This window comes from Acanthisitta chloris, unplaced genomic scaffold (genome assembly GCF_000695815.1).
Source record: "Acanthisitta chloris isolate BGI_N310 unplaced genomic scaffold, ASM69581v1 scaffold44255, whole genome shotgun sequence".
Lineage (NCBI taxonomy): Eukaryota > Metazoa > Chordata > Aves > Passeriformes > Acanthisittidae > Acanthisitta > Acanthisitta chloris.
Window position 1 is genome coordinate 1 of NW_008672840.1, and position 21640 is coordinate 21640.

A 21640-nucleotide genomic window follows, 5' to 3' on the forward strand; every position below is an offset into this window, starting at 1 on the left:
GCTACCCCCACACTGCAACCCAGGACGGTTAGAGAAAGGTTTTGAGTTCAATATATTTATCTTTTTGGGTGGCTAACACAACATTTACTTGAAATATACATACTCGAGTTTGCTTCAGTTTCTGGAGTACAATTATCTGTCAGGGTGCCCTTCAGTGGTTTCTTCAGGACTTTGCAGAGATAGCAGTGGTTTCTGGAACTTGCTTTGTATCCAAACTCGCTGCATTTTCACTTGTTTCTTCCTGTTCACTTGTAATCGCCGATCAACCAAATTCTGTACTTCAGTTAATCCAGCCAAGCTGAACATGTTCCATACCTCATCTATTTTTGCATATGAAGAATTATTGTAATTTAAAATAAAAAGGGTCACTTGTAGAATGTAGCAATTAACAAATTGCCATGCAACCAAAGATGGAACTAAATCTGTTTTGCCATTTGAAAGATCAAGGAAACTGCCTGTAGAAGACTTGTGTTAGAGATTAATTCTCATAGCTCTTGATTTATATTGCAGTAAAAAGTGTTTTGTTAGGGCCCAAACCACGCTGGCCATTACTCACAGCATCCAGAGATACCCTTTTGCCAATATGCCAGCGCTGAGTAAACAAATGCAGGCCTTTTGGTCACTGTTCACATGTTAGCAAGATAAAGCTACTTCACCTGCCAAATGACAAGTCAGACTTCTATGCCATATATATGTGTGTGTGTATGTATAGATATATAGATATGCAAAATTATCTCTCTTTCTTGTCAGACATCACTGGAAAACTTTAAGCTTGTCTTGAGTAAGCATAAAACAAGACTCTCAAAATCTGAGAAGGCTCTTTGAATTCAAGTGATTTCCCATACATCTCCCAGATCTTTCTTCTCACTTCTAAAATTACTAAGGCTGGGAAAATCCTGATCCATATCTATTGCTTACAGTCTAGGCTGCAGATGGTAAAAAGAAGAAAAAAATAAGGTACTGTGATGCTTACTTTCACAATTTCCAGTAGCTGGGCTAAAATATACCAGTCTAAGCTGTCTGCCAACAGAACCAAGTGAGGGGACACGCAAAGATGCATCAAGTGGACACACAAATTATTTTCTTACAACAGTTAGCTTTGGGCTTTGAAAAACCAAAGAATTTTAAAAAAGCCAATCAAATCTTTCAATTCCTGTTTTCAGATGAACTTTGATATCCCAAATCACCTTGAGAGACACGCAACCCTTTCTATGAAACTGTAACATTCCATACCTTTGGTAAAGAAATATACTCTGGTTCCATCTCCTCGTACATAAAAATTTTCTGACAAGCAATGACCTAAGAAATTAGAGCAGTAATGAAAAAGGACATGTCACTTTTTTTTCCCTTCTTCAAAAAGAGTTAAAATGAACAGTGAACTACAAAACCATTCAGGAATTACCTCTTTTAAAACGAAGTTGAGCTGTATCGTATCTTCCATAGTCTCGAAATAACAACATTCCTCCAGGTTTCAGCAGCTTAGCCAACCTATTTACAACCCTTTGCATCCTTAGAAGATAGATGGGATACTGGTGACACTAGCAAACATAACAAACTGTACTGCCACAGACAGAAAAGGCAGCACCACCTAAGAGTCAGAGGCTGTTCAAGAGAGGTAGTTGTGCACAGAAATACAGACTCTGCTGACATAACTTAAGATTTGTGCACATAGGAATGTACATGCACAAACAGTGAAAGTGCTTTGAGAAATCTCAGCCAGTAGAAGACATTAATTATATAGCTCAAAGAAAGTTTAATACCTTCCAATTCTGCAACCAAATTTCAGAGGGGCCTTCAGGAGAACTGAAGTGTGTTAAAAACTGAGTACAAGAGCAGCAGTTACCAAAACTACACAACAGCCTGAAGATAAATCACTAAGTAAGAATTTACTGAGTATGAATGCACCCGTCTCACATATATTTTCCACCTCTCCAAAGTACCTAAGTTTTCATCACAATTCTCTTGTTCTTTTCATTCTCTGCTTTCAAAGTTTCCAGAAAAAATGTGTACTGAGCAAGATGACTCTGGATTACATTTCCCTTTATGCAGACATTTTAGTTCTCCAAGATGGCAGCAATGACTAACGCACCTTTGGAAAGTGGGTCTCACAACACAGATGATTACACAGAGATCTCCATGTGTAAATACTCACACACAAAAGCATTCATGTCAGTCATGGGGAGAAGAAAACCCCAACAAACCTCAAAAACCCTCAAACACATTCTCAAAAGACTAATAAGAAAAGCTACACAGAAATTCTGACAGAGCATCTGATTATTGCTTCTACAGGCAAAGTGATGGAATAAATGTGTCATGATTGTCCCATTTCCTCCTGGCAGCATCACTGCAGTTACAGAGATCTGAGGTTTACTGCTTGAATTGGTTTTGAAATCTGGACCCTGGCTTTGCACAGCTCGTGCTCATCTCTGAACAAACAGGAAGGAGCAATATCCTATATGGAAAAGGTTTTCCTGTAAAGCTAATCATTACTGGCTTCAGCAGGGAAACAGTTCTCAGACTTAGGCAAATGCTGTTCTATTTGCCAAGCCCATTTTAATGGCATTCTTTAAGTAATAAATGTATTGTCACACATACAGCATGTATTGCCCTTCATATGATCTAGTTAAAGGGAGAGTCAAGCACTTTAACTTCCATGTCCTCTTTTGCATTTTTCCCATTAAAAAAGGGCATTTTCACAATCAGCCAGCCTTAACAGTCATAAAATGTGGTTCACTAGACACTGAGAGACATTAGCAAAGGCTAACAGTACTCAACATAACACTATACACGAAAATTAAATCAAGTTTTCTTAATCCAAACAAGTTACAAAATTCTGGACACTTTTGGCTTAAAGGGCCTATATGTAAGCATTTGCATGTGGCTAAATCAGCAACCTAAGTCTTTATTAACATATTGTAAGATGTTAAATCACAAATGTTTGGGTTTGGTCAGTAAAAATGACTTCCTTCTAGAAGACTATAATTTTGTTTTTTTAATTTGCTATTTTTTTTAATCTGTCACTTTTAACAGGGACATACTTAGTTATAATATATCTCTTGTATTTTGATGGAGACAGGAAACTCACTAATGAATTAACCTGACCAGATTTTCTCTTGAAGTCTGAAAATGGGAAACAGCATTTAAAATACCTTGTTTTATAGATATAGTAGCTTACTGAATAATAAACTAAAGATTAATCATCTTCTTCTGCTATTCTTGAAAACCTCCAGTGAAAAAAGAGATTTAACCCATTTGCTTTGCCCTTTAGTCTTCATTTACCTGTCAGGATGAATAGTAGAGAGCACAAAGACAAGGAGAATGACATCCAGGATCTCATCTGGAAAAGGATAGGGTAAAGCATCATCACACACATCATGAACAAAGGCAGAACACCAGGCTGAATTGTAGGACGAATGTGACTGTCAGGAAAAAGATGAAAAGAAGCACAGAGAGAACAGTAGTAGTTAATACGTTTACTGTGACTCAAGAAACTTTTTTTCTTCAATTATTCCACATTGTAAAAAATCTCATATAAAAGCCTATTCTGTCTGGTATCTTACTCAAGCTGAGAAACAAGCTCACTGATGGCATTCATTCCTCTCTGCATACAGTAAGACTTTGTTCTTTGGAATATTGAAAACTTCAGTTAAAAGTTGTCAAAGCCATCACATTCTTTTTCATGAGGACGGCTTCCTGGCAGCCTCCTGAATTACAGGCTCCAAAGGTACTCTAAAGCAAGCGTATGAATTACCTTTACCAGCTCCACTGCTCCTGAAGCAAAATCACAACAGTAGAGAAAGGTTCCAGGTGTATTGCTAGGAAAACAAAACCAACATCGGTTAAAAAATTATTATTGTAGAAGATGAAAGTCTACCTCAGTGTTCAAGGAACTACAGAGGGCCCTTTGGGGTTCTCCACAGGCTTGATCAAGCATGCCCCATTGATGTCTAGCACATGGAAAGCCACACAGGTTGTAATGAACCAATAGGGCAGACAAATTCATAAGAATACGAACAGGCAGTTAGCATAAAAAGAATTGTAGCCTTGTCAGGGAGGAAGCAAAAAGGCAAAGAAAGAAGGTCACAGAGGGCTGTCAGGACTGATGACAAAGTCCTGGTGTTGTAATATATAAATGCACATTAATAGGCCACATTTTCCTATAGAAGCACTGCATTGAGTCTCTATCATTAGCCCATGCATGCAGTTTAACTAGCAGTGTGATTTCAGCATGGGTGGGGTGTTGCAAAAGTCATACAGTTCTGTGGATGTTTAGGTTTCCATGTGCCACCTTGCCGTACTTTTGATTAGATTAAGCAGTATTGGTTGTTTCCCTCCATTATCCTTTGTTTTATAAGCCAGGATGAATAAGAATTTCCTGTAGCACTGTTTTCCCTTCCCATCCAAGACTAAGCCAGCTGCAAATTTCCTTATACCATTCATCAGATGCTAGTAATTCTAGGGAGAAGTTTTTTTTCCCTTCTGAAAAATTTGTTTAAGATAAACTGAGCAAAGCCACTCACACTGAGGGATGACCTCATGATCAACTCATGATCAATTAATCTCTCTTAAAAACATACTTGAGATTTTGGACAGATAGCTTCTTTAGAAGGGAATCAACAAACCCTGCCAGTGCCTGTAAGATCTTGGTGTACACAGCTGAGTTAGTAGCTTCACTCTGAAGGCTCAACAGGAGAAAGCTTCTGGAACAAAACATACACCATGCTTGCGATGACCTCATGATCAACTCATGATCAATTAATCTCTCTTAAAAACATACTTGAGATTTTGGACAGATAGCTTCTTTAGAAGGGAATCAACAAACCCTGCCAGTGCCTGTAAGATCTTGGTGTACACAGCTGAGTTAGTAGCTTCACTCTGAAGGCTCAACAGGAGAAAGCTTCTGGAACAAAACATACACCATGCTTGCTGCTGAGCAAAACTTCTATCAGCTCTGTGCCCACCATGAGAACTGATGAGTTTATGTGCTTATTATGGATGAATACAAGTGGCCAAGCTTTGGCCCCAGCCAATCTCTGGGAAAGGTTAAGCTGAATACCTAACAGACTTATTAGCGTGCTTTTTTTTTTTTTTTTTTTTTTTTTTAAAGAATACAATAGGAGCAATGTAGAAAGTCAACTTAAAACAAAGACACAGCTTGATCTGGATGGTGTTTTTGTCATGATTTTGTTAAAAAGCAGTAACTTGAATTTTAAGGGAGGTAGGGGAAGTGATTTCAAAGTTACATTATAAACCTAAGTGAAAAACTGGTTTTATAGTACAGTACACCCATACAGTGACTTCTTTTTATATGCATACAAAAGGCAATTTTTGTATTATTACATTCAGAATAAAAACCAACTGTGCTATAAAGCCAGGCCTGCTAAGAGATAAGAGATGTTCCCATTAGGTCACATATAAGATAAAGGACCAAGTTGTTCAGTGTACCAACCAATGTGATTAACTGAAGGATTTGCATAAGAACAGAGATCTCCAGGAAAACAATACCTAATGAGGGGTTTCTTAATTATCAGAAATGCTAACCTATGACTAATGCCTCCTATGAGGAAAATACAAAAGTTTGTCTCATTGTTTTTAATACAGCCACATGATATCTTTTCCTAGAGTGTTACTTTGCAAAGTTTTCACATGAAATGGGGCTCCCCTCTCATTACATGCTGCCTACAGAAAAGCACTTTCTGTGGGATGAAGATGCACTGCTAACACTTATAGGTGTCATGTATGACCCTGGTGCATCGCTCAATTCCTCCTGTTGTGTTTCCCCATCTGCAAAATGGAGTATTTTTGTATAGTGGCAATACTAGCAAGCAGAATTCATTTATAGAGCAATGAATTGTGCTGTGCTGAAGCTCTTGAAGGCATGAATTAAAAGAAATGTATTTCAACCCTTGCTACATACAGAGCCTTTCCAATAAAACCTTCCTGCCTACATGGATGGGAGGACAATCTGTCATAACAGCTTTTTCTAAAACTGGAAACTAAGTGGATTAGGATGTTTCAGTGAATTAAGTAATGCAATAGAGGACTTGTGCCTTCCTTGACACTAAAACCTGAAGCAATGTGACAATGTATACCAGCCAATTCAGAAATAATGAAACTTCCTACCAGGAGATCACATGCCATTATCTTCTGTGTCTGATTTTGGCCTTTGAAGAAATACTTGGTAGCTTTACGGTGACATATAAAACAAGAGCATATTTCACCTGCCTGAGATTAACTACAAGGAATCAGCCTGAATGCATCTGAAGACAAACTCTGTCAGAAAATACAGTCCCCCCAAAACCAGTGTTGAGCAATATGAGGAGTATCTTGTTTTGATGCTACCAACATTGTCTGTGGTCTGCAAGCAATAAGAATTTCAGGGCTGTAAAACAGTCCACTCAACACTTCCTGCAGCACTGGTCTAGCAACCAAATTTGGAGAAAATGAGAATACAATTATCCTATTTGAAAATCCAACGCTACATACCATAGAACTTTCAAAATAGGAAAGACACTGTTTCCAGCTCCACAACCAACCTAAAAATCAAAAGAGAAATGAAAAGTTAAAATAAATGAGCAAATAAAACCATTTTGGTCTTAAATGAGTTGGCAGGTAGGACCCATTAGATGTGAAGGTATGTTAGACAGAACAGGTATAAACAGCTTGTACCACAATTCTCAAGTAATTTATATGGTCAAGGTTCTCCTCAATGTCTTTCTAAAGGTAAGAGAGAATCCATCTCTCCAACTCCATAGGAAAATGCAATATTCTTGTCCAATTTCACCATTTGGCAAGAATGCATCAAATACTTGCACTTTCAGACAAAGCACTTAAAAACATCACTTTCCTTAGGAAATCAGAAACCCGACTTCCAATGAAAATAGAATCTGACAGCCTGGGAAAAACTTTAAAGGGAAAAGCGAAGTCCAGATCCTGGGTTTCTCTGACAGTTTCTGCCATAAACAAAAGTAGTGTGTCAAATTCTAAATTATTTTCTTGATACTTACTAAAGGTCTTTATCAGACTTCAGCGCAATTAAGTGGAATTCTATATGGTGGGTAGAACATTACCTCTAATATTCTGTAAGTGGCATCACTACCAGGAAAGGATTCTAGCCTGTCACATTCTTCTCTGCAGTTTTCACCCTGAGGATTGTCAGTAAGAGTTTTTGCTTGTTCTTTTTTAGATACATATCCTTGTACAGCAGTAGAACAACTTTCATCATTTTTCTTCCAGTATTTTTCTCCTTCCTCAAACATTTCACTTTTGTGTGAAAAACTGTTAGTACTACTAATTCTTGTGTGTTCTGAAGATCTTTCTTCTGTTTTCAATTCTTGTCTCCTTTTTTCTGGGAGAATTTCTGGAAACTCCAGAAATAGCCAATTGCGATCCTTGAAGAAGTTATTTTTATGGGTCTTGTAAAATTTATTCCAATATTTACTGGCTTCTCTCTCATATTTATCTGAAATTAAAATGCAACAAAACCTTGGTGAGTATGAGCTTAGATCCAAAACACTCTTAAGCAACATGGAATTTGGACCTCAAATGGCACAGTTAAAAAACCCATAGTTTCACACATTGTACATTTAAATTCAGCATGGATCTTGGGTCTTACCTTAATCTGTGCTCAAAATAACTCCCATGAAGGTTTAACTAGATTTATGTCACTTAGGAACAGGCTTTCTGCATAATTTTTTTAATGCAGTGACATAACAGAACAGCATCACCAAAATATTCAATCTGAAGGTTTAGCCAAGGTTTCATGTCTCAAATTATAAAATCAATACATCTTTCCAGTTATTTAAGAAACACTAAGTTGAAATTAATTTCATGGCTTATGAAATTCTGTGATCAATTGCAAATTTGTTGGTTGCTCATCACCTATTAAAAAATAGCAATTAGAAATGCAGTTCTGTGAACTGGAGTGTTAAATGCCACTGCATAGCAAATAGACCATTCACACTCGACCATTCAACAGTACAGTCAGAAGGAACATACTCACTTTTACTTTCAAAACACTTCAGAGTCTTAAAATAGACCTTTGTGTTAACTTTTAGTTCACCGACTGTTCTAACCGAATGTTGGAATGTCAAAGAATAGGACTGGAAGGGATTTCACCCACTTAGGGGATTCATAGCCTTTCCCCACAGAGATCTGTCCAACTGGTTCTGAACACACCACCTTTCACATAGTTCTGACAACTTTCTTCAGTAACACATTACAGTTCGTAGCCTCCTATGCACTTAGAAACCTTTACCACTACCTAACTGAAATTTCTGTGTTGCAATTAGGTCCAGCAATTCTTGTCCCACTAACCAAGCAGATAAAGCAAAGACTGCACTTTTCTCTTTGCAACATCTCTTTACATATTTGAAGTCTTTTACTATGTCTGCCATAAACAATCTATTTTCTTGATTGTGTAAACCTAACCCTCTTCTTTTTTTTCCACAAAAGGCATGATTTTTAGACTTCTGATCATTTTAATTTCTCTCCTTTAGATTCTCTCCAATTGTTTTACTGCTTTTTGGGGCTGTGTTCTGCTAAAGCCATTATCAATGCCGAGTGAGAGGAGCATTTTAGGAGGCTTACAGGCTGTAATCCTGTTTATAACTCCCAGCTTGCCATTGTGCAACAGCATGACACTGCTGATTCAGCTAGTGATTCACCACAACCCTCACATCTTCTTCTGCAAAATGACTACCTCGCCAATTGTTCCAGAACCTTGTATTTTTTCAAGGAATTGTTCCAAAGCAAAGTATTCTGCATTTATTTTTAGCAAATTTCTGTCTTTCACATTCTTTTTTTTCCACCATTTGTCCTGATCTTTCTGGATCCTAATCCCATCCTTCTCCATACTTTAAACGCCTCTTCACTTAGTATCATCTTCAAGTCTCCAGTTTCCTGAGGTCACGAATCAAAATACCAAGCAGAACTGGACACTGAATAAAACACTCCTGTGCCCAGCACAGCCCTCTGTTCTGAAAGGATCTCTCTAGGCATTCATTCACCCAAATGCAGTTTCATTAGCTCCCGCTTGCCTAACTTGCTTATAAAAATGTCAAGTAAAGCAAGTCAGAAGCCTGACTAAGGATAAATTTCAGGACGTCTGCTGTTTTTTCCTTAGCCCCAGGGCTTGTAACCTTCCCCAAGAAGGAAATTAGCTTGATTTTACATGATTTATTCTTGAAAAAATATTTGTTGGCTAGTATTCATGTCCTTTGTTCTTTCAAACCCAGTGTCTGCAAGCCCTGGATGTACTCTTCCAGTATTTTTCCAGGAACTGAAACTAATTATCTGACTCTTCTTTTTCCCCACCTCCCTTTTTAAAAAGAAGTCAATATTCTCTTTTCTGATTTATCAGTCATCCATGTACTCTGTGGATGTACTGTGTAACCTGTTCTTTCTCAGTACCAGAACAAGATCTTTCCTCCTTCTCACTAGCACTAATTGTGCTAGCCACTGGACTGCAGCTAACCCTTTCAAAGGAAGGCTGCTAAAAAGATAAGAATTATCCCTTTTTCCGTGTCTCTTTTGTGGATGCTTTTCCCTTCCTTCTCCCCTCTAAGTACCAAAGCAAATCTTTTTTCTTGTTCCCCCCTGTGTACAGAACTATCTTGTTGCCCTTGACATCTCTTGCTAAGTGTACATCATATGATGTGTTGCCCTTTTTATGTTGTCCTTACTCACACTGACCCATTAATTCTTTCAGTATAAATGCACAGAGTAAATACATGGTGCATTGCTCCTACTACCCTCATTTAAATCTCAACATATTATTTTCTAATTCGCTACAGCATTTCAGAGATAAACAAGGCTGAGGATTATCATTAGAGGCACAGACAGGCAGTGGGAAGTGGCAAGGAGGTGGCAGAATGCCTTGTCCTAGAAATCTGCATAATGTTTTAAAATTAATGTTTAATACAACCAATTGTATTATTAAAGGGCAAGACCCAGCCATGCAGAGTAATTGTACAGGCTTGCTTTATAATGTAAGTGCAGAGTTGATTGAGGTCATATATGTCAGATTTCAACAGTGTAAGTTGCACATTCATAGACTGCTCAGCTTCAGGATAAAAACCAAAAACCCTTCTAGTCAAAAGGTTCTTAAATCATTATCACTCCTTGTTATAGTCAAGTCTGCTCAGAACCCTTGTACTTAAATTCACATTAGGTTTTCCAGATTTCAGAATTGAAGGAAAGCAATAGCTAAACTCAGTCTTTCAAATTGTATTAGTATGAAATTGTACAGGTTCAAATGAAGGAACACTTTCCTTTGCGTTGTTTCACTGGTCACTCCTGCACCACAGTGCAATAACCAGTCATGAAGTAGTACAGACAGATTTTTGTCTCATTTTGTATATTTCAGTAGGCTAACCAAAGCACATAAAAATGACAAAATTAATAAACATAAAATTTCCAAGGCAAAAAAAAACCCCTTACTTTGTCCATTGATTTTTCTCTTTAACAGAATCTCCCAACACTAGCAAGTGTGTCTGAGAAGAAAATGGACATGCTAATAAGTAAATCAAATTCCTGAAGGTAGTAGCATGAATTCATTCAGTTTAACTTCTCTTGCTTTAAAAAGGCTCACCAGAACTATTCTATTTTAGTGACATAATAGTATTGTTGAAATCTGTCTTGTCTTTTTCCCCTTACTGTAGTTTTCAAAGCCCCAAAATAACCTGCTCATTAGCTTCAGTCTAGTTCATTGTTTACACAAATAGGCCAAAATGTACTTCCACTTGCAGAATGAAGCTGCAGCTTTCTGAAGGAACACTATCAGCAGTGCTCACCTATTCAAGCTCTAAACAGAGGGGCATTCATAGGAAATGTCCTTGGATTCTTGTATTTCTTGGCAACAGACAAATGCCTGATTATTCCATTTCTCACCAGCACAAACTAAGCTCTAATTGATTGTAGATGAAGAATGAAAGGTTCCATGAGCCACGTGGCCACACAGCTTACTTTTCAATTATGAGCTCTTTTTCAGCATTTTATACAAACCAAATGAAAATATTAGATGGAATTTTTGAAAAACAAACACTGTACTCCTGTATTTAGATAAAGAATGTGAGAGGTTACAGAAAAAGGCAGGGTTGACAGTCCCAAAGCATTCAGTGATGAAGGGCACACAATCCAAGGCACATTCTCAGGTAATTCAAATAAATTCTAACACGTGCCTTAGTTATATCAATGAAACTGAGCACAGTATCGTAATGACACTATCCAATTTGACAGATTCAAGACACGCTAAGGAAACTGAGGCCCAGGATATCCACGTAATTGCTTTCAGAATAGCTTCCTAAAAACCAACACATTAAGAATCCAGTCTTCTATGCTATTACCAAGTTGATACTCCAGCTTTAACAGAAATCAGTATCCCAGAGTTTAGCCTAGGGTTCAGTTTGCCAGTCTGAACCGAGAGCTATCATTATTCAGAAATTCAGAATACATCAAATTTCCCTTCTGAATACAGGTACAACATTCTGTAATCATTTACAGAGCAGACTCTACAAGATGTATTGGAACACTTTCCACACAATGTGAACACACAGCACTCTCAGCTCAGCCTGGCAAAGGCAGCAAGCTGGGACCAGCTGGGACCAGTGCAACTTCCATGGCACTTACCTGAAATAAGGCTTAATATACAAACACAAGCTCTCTGAACAGTCCACTAATCACCAAAAAACATTTGAATATTGTACAAGGGAACTTTCACCCCCTGCATCCTGGCTGGATACAAATTCATTCCCTGTGATTCTGTAGAAGTCCTATGCAGTGGGAGTTTTATTCTGAAGAACTGCAAAAGGAGTCAGAACAACTGCAACACACTGATGTACCTGTTTTACACAGAACCTATTGCCCCCTCAAATTGCAAAACTGTTCAAATAAGTAACTGAATTGCTAGAAAAACACACTTTGCAATAATCCTCTGAAGCAACAAAGGAAAAAAAAAACCAAACAAGCCAACAAATACAGAGAAGAGAATGCAGAAATAAAGTGTTTTCCTGGATTCTAAAGCATCTTTAAATGTTTTAATAAATAATATTAAAACTAAAATTTTTATACCATTAGGAATTTTTTACCTTGGTCTTCCCATTGAACTTTCACAACTGAGTTCTCTGCTGCTTTTTTCTTGGCATTCTCCTCTTCTTCTTGTGACCACTGCATGTGGTCCCTGCAAAAGGCAGTTGAAAAAACAGTTTTTCAATAGAGATTTTCCATAATATATTTTTCCCAGGAAAAGGTCATGAATTAGCTACACTTTCTCAAATACTTTTTCTTTTTTGAGTGCAAGCAAATGACCACAAGGAGACTGACAGTAAAACCTAAGCTTCAGGGATAGGACAGATAAATCATATAGATATAGAGTGATATGATAGATAAAATTTAATTCCTACTTAGTTAAAACTCACTGGTTAAGAGATATCTCCCAACTGCAGACGCTGAAGTAGTATGCACTTTTTTTTCTTGATAACAGGATTAGTATATATGTTGTGAATTGAGTGTTTATAGGAATGTATTTTGAGTCTCCCATTAGAACTGTGTTTAGCTGAATACAATAACAGACCTAAGTTCAAACACCCTGATGCAAGAAACTTCTTACTTTACTAGTGCTTATGATGAGGAACTAAGGTGATTTAGCAAAGCAAGCAGCAGCTCCTGAAACAGGGAGCATAATCCACCTATCAAGAGGAACTGATCAAGGAATTGATGAAGGTTTTACCCATTTGGGGAATAGAGACAGGTAACATTTCAAAGAGAACAAGACATTCGTGAGAAAAGACAAGCAGTGCTGCAATGGTTCCAAAGCCTATGGCACCCACATTAGTGTAAAGTGGTTAACTAAATGTTATGTTCGCAGAACCAAGCCAAGATCTGACCCTGATGACTAAACTGCCTTCCCTGCAGATTCTGTGTTTGGATCAGGCCACAATGGGGAGTGCCCAAAAATGTGCTGCTGGTGGTTTTAAAAAGCAAATCAGCTGTCTCTCCAAATCATCCAGGCTGAACAGATTAGATTAGAGAATATAATTCAAGTAATCTATTAGATCCTAATCCTACTGAAATCATCTAACTGAAAGCCCATAACTAAAATTCCATTGGTTACTATGGGAAAAGGAACAAGGTGCCAACTTGAAAAGAGTTGATTGTCTCTAAAAGCTAATGAGCATCTTCCTGATCCGTACTTGGTGACATATAGGTAATTTAATTCTTAGGCCTTCACTGTTCCTCTTCTGTTAATTGTGGAAGACTAATTGGTATGTATTTGTCTGCTTGCCTCAGACTTGATTTCCGCATCTCCACTGAAATATTTCTCATTATTGTCCTCAGCAGGTTGCCTCTCCCCTTCCTGTATTTGTTCCTATCCCAAATGTTCCCGTGCAGTGTCACGGCTCTGACAGACGTGCTGCAGTAGCCCGAATGGCCGAAGCATTACCAGGCAGCCATCCTCTTGGAAATACTTGCTTCCCTCACTGCTGTCACTGCTTTTGACCTTGCCTCTTGCAAGCTGAAACCAAGGGCTATTCAGATGGCAAAAGTACAGAGTCATTCTGACAGGTGACTTGCTGTGCTATAATCTTTAGCCGATCAATTTTAATCCATCATTGTGTGTCTGTCAGAACCCTTAAAGGCTCTGTAGGTGCCTGAAGCCCTCCATCTCCATCAACAACTTTTTTCCTTTTTTCCCTTCTTGGAAATTCGTAAAGCTGAGGAAAGATCTTTTGGCCTTTTCCCAGAAATTCCTGTATGGTAGATGCCAAACAAAGTGACTGCAGCAGCACTTCTTGATCAAAGTCTACAAAAGAGGGGACATAGCACAGCTCTTATGCAATCCATTTACGTAGTTTGGATGCTTCAAGTGAGGCAGATCCTTCAACAATACAAGCTGGCAGGAACATAGGACACAGAAGAATTCTAACCACACAAGTCTTTAAATACAGAAGTGTTTTAAGCTGAACATTGACAGCAGCAAAGCCAGCTATCCATTTTAACCACACCAGGAACTGTTAACATGAGTAGGCCTGATATGAGATCAAGGAATGCTGCTTTCAGTTCTTGTTTGACTTATTTTACTTAAGTCCTTTTCCACTGACTTGTTTGGTAACACAGGGTTTAATTATCTCTGATAATGTGAGAACTGTGCCAATTACTAACCTGAATAGAAGCAGACATTTTTTGCTCCAATGTTTAGCATCATTCATTACTTCTCTCTCAACATGGCAGAAAAGCATCACAGTAAACATCTAAAGCATTAATTCCCAAATGTAATTTGCTTAGTATTCCTAGGAGCAGTGGTAGCAGTTCTTGGCTCCCTGCCAGTTCACACACAGACAAAAGGATGCCACTTTTTGAAGTACCGAATATGGTGAGAGGAAAACAAAAAGGAAACCATACATCAGTGCTACAGAAGATAAATCTCTTATGCTCACCCTGCATTATCTATTTTGCACTACCACTACTCATCCCAATCCCCCTTATCTCCCTAGTGAGAACCTTGCCAATTCAGTGAGCTTCAGATCCAAAGACCTACTCCACTTCATAGCCAAGCTCTTGATTTATGAGGACCACCATGACTTCCATGTACCTTTGCTTCAACTCAGTTTCACCTGTTTTCTCCTCTGAGCTACATGGATTCATCTGCAGATCCACTTTCTGAACAACCCAGTTTGTTTCACTCCCATCCTCACAATCCATCCCAACCACCTGTAGCACAGTTCGGTAACTGTTACTAGACTGTCACCAAAGGCTAGCAGGAAAAGCTGAAGCCACACATATCAGTTACTTGGAAGGAAAATAAAAGAAACAAACCTGAATTTCATCGCGATACAAGGTTAAAGAAAGAGTGGCCTTTTTCTTATAAATTTTTCCTACTGTGATTATACAGCCTACGTTTGAATCAGCATTCACACACATGAAGGATTTGTCCACCTAGCAGGAAGCACTAAGACTGAATGGTGCTTAAGAACTACACTGCATATAGATTTATGAAACACAGAGATAAACTTCGTGCTCCTTTAACACACTAACCAAGCACCTCCCACCTTTCCTGACCAAGGAACATACAAAAGTATAGCTGATTCCAAATGAAGGTGGTAAAGGCTGGGGACCATGGCCTGGGGACATCTACTTTAGAAAACACCAGAAGGTGACAGATCTAGTTGCTATCTTAACCCAAAAGTTAAGCCCAAATTTAGAGACTAAAAAGAGTAATGAAGCTACTCGTTTATTAACGAGAAGACAATCTTCTGTGTCATATTCATAAGACCTTTTTGTTCATCAGAATTTGATTAAAGAACATTTAAAAATAATTTAGATTCAAAATAAAGTGGACCAATTAACAAATAACATTGACCACGAAAAGAAGAGCAATTTTTAAAAACCCAGCAAGTTCGAAACTTCATTTCAGAACAAAAGCTTGTCCAATAACTTCTCTGACAGCAGAGGACACCCTCTGCAGAAAGTGTAAGAACTGGAGATCACTTCTATGAAGTAAGGTTAAACCCTGAAACTTGTCATCTGTTACTTCTACGTTTTGCCACCCATTGGTTATTATTAGTCACATCCAGCACCTTTTTCCAATTTTGCCAAATCCTTGCTCAAAAATGGTGACAGAATTCAAAAATATATTTTAAAATTATGTAGAAAATAATTTCTTGTATAGCTTCTACATTCCCCACTTAACAGCAAATATTCCTTCAGTTATGAACTATAGGAATAAATATTACTGGTCTCCAAAGCATATTAGGTAGATATTTCTCTACTTTCTAGATAGATTTAGATATTCTTCTATTCTTCTAAGACTTCCTGTATCACTGTTGTGTATTTATCCCCATTCCACAGTCAAAACCTTAGCCTTTTCAATCTTATTTTTCCCCACTGTGTTGACCAGCGTTCTCACTGTTTTCTGAGCACCCGTTAATTAGGAAAACACCCTTTGGAGATGGAGATGTACTACTGCAAATCAGAGCAATTCTTGTTAACAAACACATTGGTGTCTTCTCTGCTATGACATTGCTTACTTACGTTAAGATTCAATTTACCTTTTTTGATAATTGCACGCTGTATGCAAATCTTTGCTGAGTTATCTCTAACATCCTTTGGAGGAATAAAAGTAATTAACATGTTCCTTTCCAAGGGGTGTCAGTTTTAGACTCGGGCACTAATCCAGTGTGCAGTGTCATTGTACCTAACCATTACAAGTAACACAGATTATCCTATCTCTACACTTTCTGTGATTTAATTCATTACTAATCTACTATAACAATATTTTGCCTTTCATTCCTTGACTAAGTTCTTGCTCAGCAGCTTTTTACACAACTCACTGAGAACTCGTAACTGTCAGATTACTTGTGACAATCTCAAGTTTTCCCTAGTGCTACCTTTACATGTCTATTCTGGCAGTACATAGTTTTATACACACAAACACATACCATTATTCACAGTAAACAATATGCAAAATGATACAAAAATCAGCCTTGAAGAAATATCTCACCACATGTTATGCTCAAAGACCTTAGAAGGATCAGTCAAAATCCGTGATCCAAGTGGAACCGCTGGGCGTCTACTACTTTGGTGCCTGTGCTGCATCTTGGTTTTCCTCAGACATAAAGCAGAAAGTCTTGTAATGAAATTCATTTTGTTCAGAGACCTGAAAACACATTTCACTCAAATTCCAGTTTTGCTGTAACTTAATTGTTTATGTCACTTACATGGGAAACTGGTCAAATAATCAAGAACCAAAATCACCTTTAGTAATAACCATTTACTACAACATCAGTTTAAATGCTTTCTAGAAAACAGCAACACCCCTTCAGTGTACTGAAAGCCCAGACAATCCCAAAGTAGGTTACTGGAGTGAAACCAGTTGAAAGACAAATTATTTGGTATCATTTCAATCAGGCAAGGCAAGGAAAAGAAATACACAGCAAGACAATAACCCAAGTTGGACATTGTACCTCTTAGAAGACAAGCAAGGAATGTTCAGTAAAGAAGCCACTTGTTCTAGTGGGTACATACTGTCATCAAGATGGACATTTTCCACCCCACTCACTGTCTTCAGAAGATTTCATTCTAGAACTCCGACTGGTTTCATGCTTTTTAAAAGAAAATGTCATTTCCTATTTAAGTGCAAACATCACACATCAGGAAGCCTTCCCAGACTTCTGCCATGGATTTCCTCGAGACCTGTTTAATGCCCTCTGTGAAATGAAGGTTTTTAAACGTTACCTTTCTATTAACGCAAATTATAAACTACTTAAGATTTTCCTGTTACATGTCTAATTCTGTCTGATATTGCTACATTTTACTGTACTTAGAATTTCTTCAAACAGCCTCAGTAATGAAAGATAACAAGGGTGTGTAGCTAGAACCAGCATTTTGTCTTGATTCTTGGGGGGTTTCATTTTTTGTTTTTTTTAATTTTTTGTTTGTTTGTTTTTTGCATATTCTCATTAATGTGCGCTTTCTATGAGAGGAATAAAATGAAACACCTCTCCCACTACATTTACCTTGATGTGCCTTTGCTCTTTTTTCCTTTAAATGCTCTGCATATGACTTGAAAAATTCTTCTTACTCCTATTTTTTCCTGCCTTTTTTTTTTTTAATGCATGTGCTGTTTCTGTAAAAACCACACATACAAATTTAATGCACTGGAAATACAAAATGTAGTTACAAAAGAACAGGCACAAGACACTACTAGAAGACATTCTGTGCAAACTGGCTACAAAACAAAGATTCTTATCTTGAGGAAAATAGCACTATTTGATCCCAGGTCTTGTACTGTGCACCAGAAAACATTAATTGGTACACATCAATACAAAGGCTGGCAAAGGAATCACTTTAATTAAATGAACAATTCCTCATTTAAGGTGTACTTCTGAGTGACTCATGCTTTGAAAAGGGCATTGTTTATTCATTTTAAGCCTACAGGGAAAAAAAAAAGGAAAATGATTAAAATTTCTTTTTATTTGTCAAGGATTAAAAAAAAACAGAGTTTGCCTTATGGTTGTCAATGCCAAATAAAAGCACTGCTAATTTTGGCTGCTGAGACTGCAATGTTACCAGGATATGTGGGCATTGCCATACAGTGAAAATGTAACATTTAGTTCTACTTTAAAAAAAAATAAAAAAAATCTAAACTTCTAATGTTAATGAGTTTATTAAGGCTTCTTTTTTTTAAATGTGGCTCAGCAACTAAGACAATTCCAGTTTATATTTCAATTACTACAAATTGTTCATGTTTTCTTTTTGAAAATATGTATGCACTTTTCATAACATAATGCATAATTATTAACATATACGGGATATAATGAAACAATAATTATGAGACATGAAAATTAAGACATCATGGCAATTTCTGCAAAATGTGTAATTTACATAAAGGCAAAGTTCTTGAAAACAAAAACAAATAGAAAGTCCTCCAAAACCCCAAACCACATAATCTGATCCGAAATTGTTATTATTAAATTACAGAAATGCCTGGATAAAGATTCCATTATTGCGTTTCAAAGTGTTTACAAATCCTCTTCCTCCTTCAATCACTTGAAAAGAGTTAGTATCTTGCCTTTCCTGTGCCAGCATTGATATTCACCATCAGATACAATGATTCAGCTGCTAGGCTAGTCACATCATTTTTCTTGGCTTTCTAAATATCTCAATAAGAACATGAAAAGATGCACAGATGGGAATCATAGTCAGATGACTAAGATGATCTTGCATCAGTAAAATCCAGATATGCAACTCTTTCTATGAGAATATGATCCTTTGAGTGCTAATTGCACAATTTTAGCTGATAAACTCAGAAAAGGCAAGGAGAGTGGGGAAGATGGGGGAGTTGACTGCTGCATCCAGAGTTAAATGTGAGTGAACTCCTTGGAAACATGCATCTATATCTCTGAGAGTTGGAAGTGATCTACAGATCATAAGAGTAATGAGCAACCTGGCTACAAAAAACTCAAAAAGCATCTAAATTACTTGGAAGCCTCAATCACATTGCTCAATTGTTTCTCTAATTGATTTTTGTTAATGAAACAGGCAAACACCCTTTCTCTTTGTCAGATCAGATGATCATACCCTGAAGCCATAACAGCAAGAAATGTTGTCTGAAAGAATTAGTTTTTTCCTTGTTCAGAGTCACAGTCAGAAATACTTTTTGATTGTTAATCAAAGCAATCCAACCTTCACCTTTAAGGAAATTAACATGAAACTGAATTACATTAAAAATGGCTAAATTTTATGGCAGTATAACTATTTTTCAGAAAAAAACCCCAACAAACAAACCAAAACTTTAAAGAAACAATGCACTGGATAAACATGCTGAAAAATAACAGGTAAGATTTTTCTCCCTGTGCAGCACTGCCTTTTAGCCTTTAAAACTTTGCCTTTGCTACAAGTACAGATCAGGTCCTCAGCTGAGTTGAGAAATGTTAAGGAATAGCCTTCAAGCTCCTCAAACAAGCTAATGCAGCATCTTTAGTACAGCTTTCTGAAGGTGGACATGCAGAAGAATGTATACACATCACCTGCTAGCTGGACCTGAAATAATACATTTCAAATTGATGTTGGCATTAAACCCTCTGAGCAGTCACACCCACAGAGGAAAAATTAAAGATACAGGAGAAAAGAACTGTTCTAATATTTTTAATAGTGAATTAACGCCCCAAAACATAATGTAAATCCCTTCATTGATAAGTAAAATCCTTTAAAAGTATCAGCTCAGAGATATCAGAGGGAGAAACAAAACAAAAAAGAACAGAAATAACCTGTTATTTTTGTCCAAGATCCTAATTTAATGAACTTATTGGATGAAAACATTTTGATATTTGACCGATCTCCATCTACAAAGCTAACAACCTCTTCCTTCTCCAATCACTAAGCCTACTTGTTATTATAGTCTCTGTTATAAAGAAAACAAATAGCCTGTATTAAGAACAGTATGTGTAGCTTGTGTTCCCTTCCTAGACAGAAAAGTATTCTGGAAACAATTAACTTCATACATTACTTCTGCTTGGCACCTAGAAGCTTATCTAGACAACATTTTACCATAAATCCCCAACACTCCTCCTGTAAAGCTGACTTGTTTTATCACCATCAAACACTACCAAAACTCAAAACACCTTACACAAAACAGATGCAAGTGGCAAACATGGACATAAAGGGAAAAAAGGTGAAGATGATGGTAACACAGAAGGTACAGCTATGAACTACCAGTGGTTACTTTAAAAATGCATACATATTATTATTTCTTAGTATTTCAAATCCAGGGGGTGTGAGGTGACTTTTCTGTCAACCAGACTCATGCACTAAGTGAATGCTTAATGCTATTCCACTCTACCAGGTGACTAATCATGCCCTCTTGGGGCTTCATGATTAGCTTTTCAATGATGTATTTAAAAAAAAAACTGTGCGCATTTGAAGCAACAGGATATTTCACAACTTTTCACACTCAGCAGGTTTAAACATTTCAACTGTTTTTCTTTCTCATGCATCATCCCCAGGAATGATGAAGATCTCCCTGTGGGCACACAGCAGCTTTGGCAGAACTGCTGCAGAGCACTGACTCCCAAGGGGTAAAGGAAAACAAAAGAAAAAATTATTTTGATTTATTCTGACACCTGTAGAGACAACACAGTTAACACTGGTTAAAAAGCAAAGCAGATAAAAACAAACCAACCAATCCCACCAGATCTGATTTCAATCACATGTACAGAAACTCTGGGTGAGAAGTGCCTGCTCTTACACCACCTGTTAAAAATAGGGGACCAAAGAGAAAATAGTTCATACAATGGCAGAGGGAGAGAGAGGGGGAGATAAACCCTGCTCATCCACTGAAAACATTCACGTGAATCAAAGAAGGGTTCCTTTTTACCCTGCACACCCTCTGCTGGCTGCAGCTACACAGGAAGGAGGAACAAGAAAATAACAACAAAAAAAGCTGTTGTGACTTTAACTATATGTATACACGTACATGCACTGTGAGGAACAAATAAACCTCTGAGTGCAATGACTTCTGCTGGTTCTAACCCTATTTCCTACAAAATATTGAACATTTAAACTGTACTGTCTAACAAAAGGTGATTTGTCACAACACAAACTATGTTTTTATTTTGTTAAAGATGACAAGACCTGGGATAGAGCAACACGAATTTTACAACTGTCTCTAATTTATACTGAAGAACCTCAAGCATTCACATTCCTCCAAGACTCTGGGTGACCCTGTGGACTTTGTGTAGGTGCAACGTGCCCTGTCAGCTTTGATGTCACTGGCAATGTTGCAGATCCACCACACAGTACACCCTGCTTACTGTCCTCATCTGCTATTTGGAGGAGCAACTGCAACCACCGTGTTGGTGTGTTTAGCTCATTTCATCCAAATAACTGCAAAGCACCAGAAAATCACTGGAATATTTTGTTACAGTATCAGTGAGGATTAAAGGTTCCACTCCGAGATCTGAAGCACAGACACGGAAACATACAAAAGACCATCAACTTGCGCATTACCCCATGTGGGCGCCGTGGCCTCTGGCAAGGAAGGGAAACAAGGTTTTCCACAGACTTCAGTTGCTCTGCTGGTAAGTAGTGGTAGATGATCGTGACAACTTTCGGGATGCAGGGCTAAAAACACAAAAAATGAAGT

General features: G+C 37.6%; 1 protein-coding gene across 1 annotated transcript; it reads right to left on the minus strand.

The window, feature by feature from the left end:
• Positions 1 to 132: 132 nt before the first annotated feature.
• METTL8 (methyltransferase like 8) lies at positions 133 to 16650 on the minus strand. Its single transcript, XM_009074660.1, has 10 exons — positions 16499 to 16650; positions 12087 to 12178; positions 7071 to 7462; positions 6495 to 6536; positions 6347 to 6351; positions 3752 to 3815; positions 3280 to 3419; positions 1403 to 1509; positions 1234 to 1299; positions 133 to 320 (listed from the first exon to the last, which is right to left on the minus strand). Exons 1-10 carry the CDS (start codon positions 16639 to 16641, stop codon positions 133 to 135), a joined length of 1239 nt encoding a protein of 412 aa, XP_009072908.1. The 5' UTR covers positions 16642 to 16650.
• Positions 16651 to 21640: the final 4990 nt, after the last annotated feature.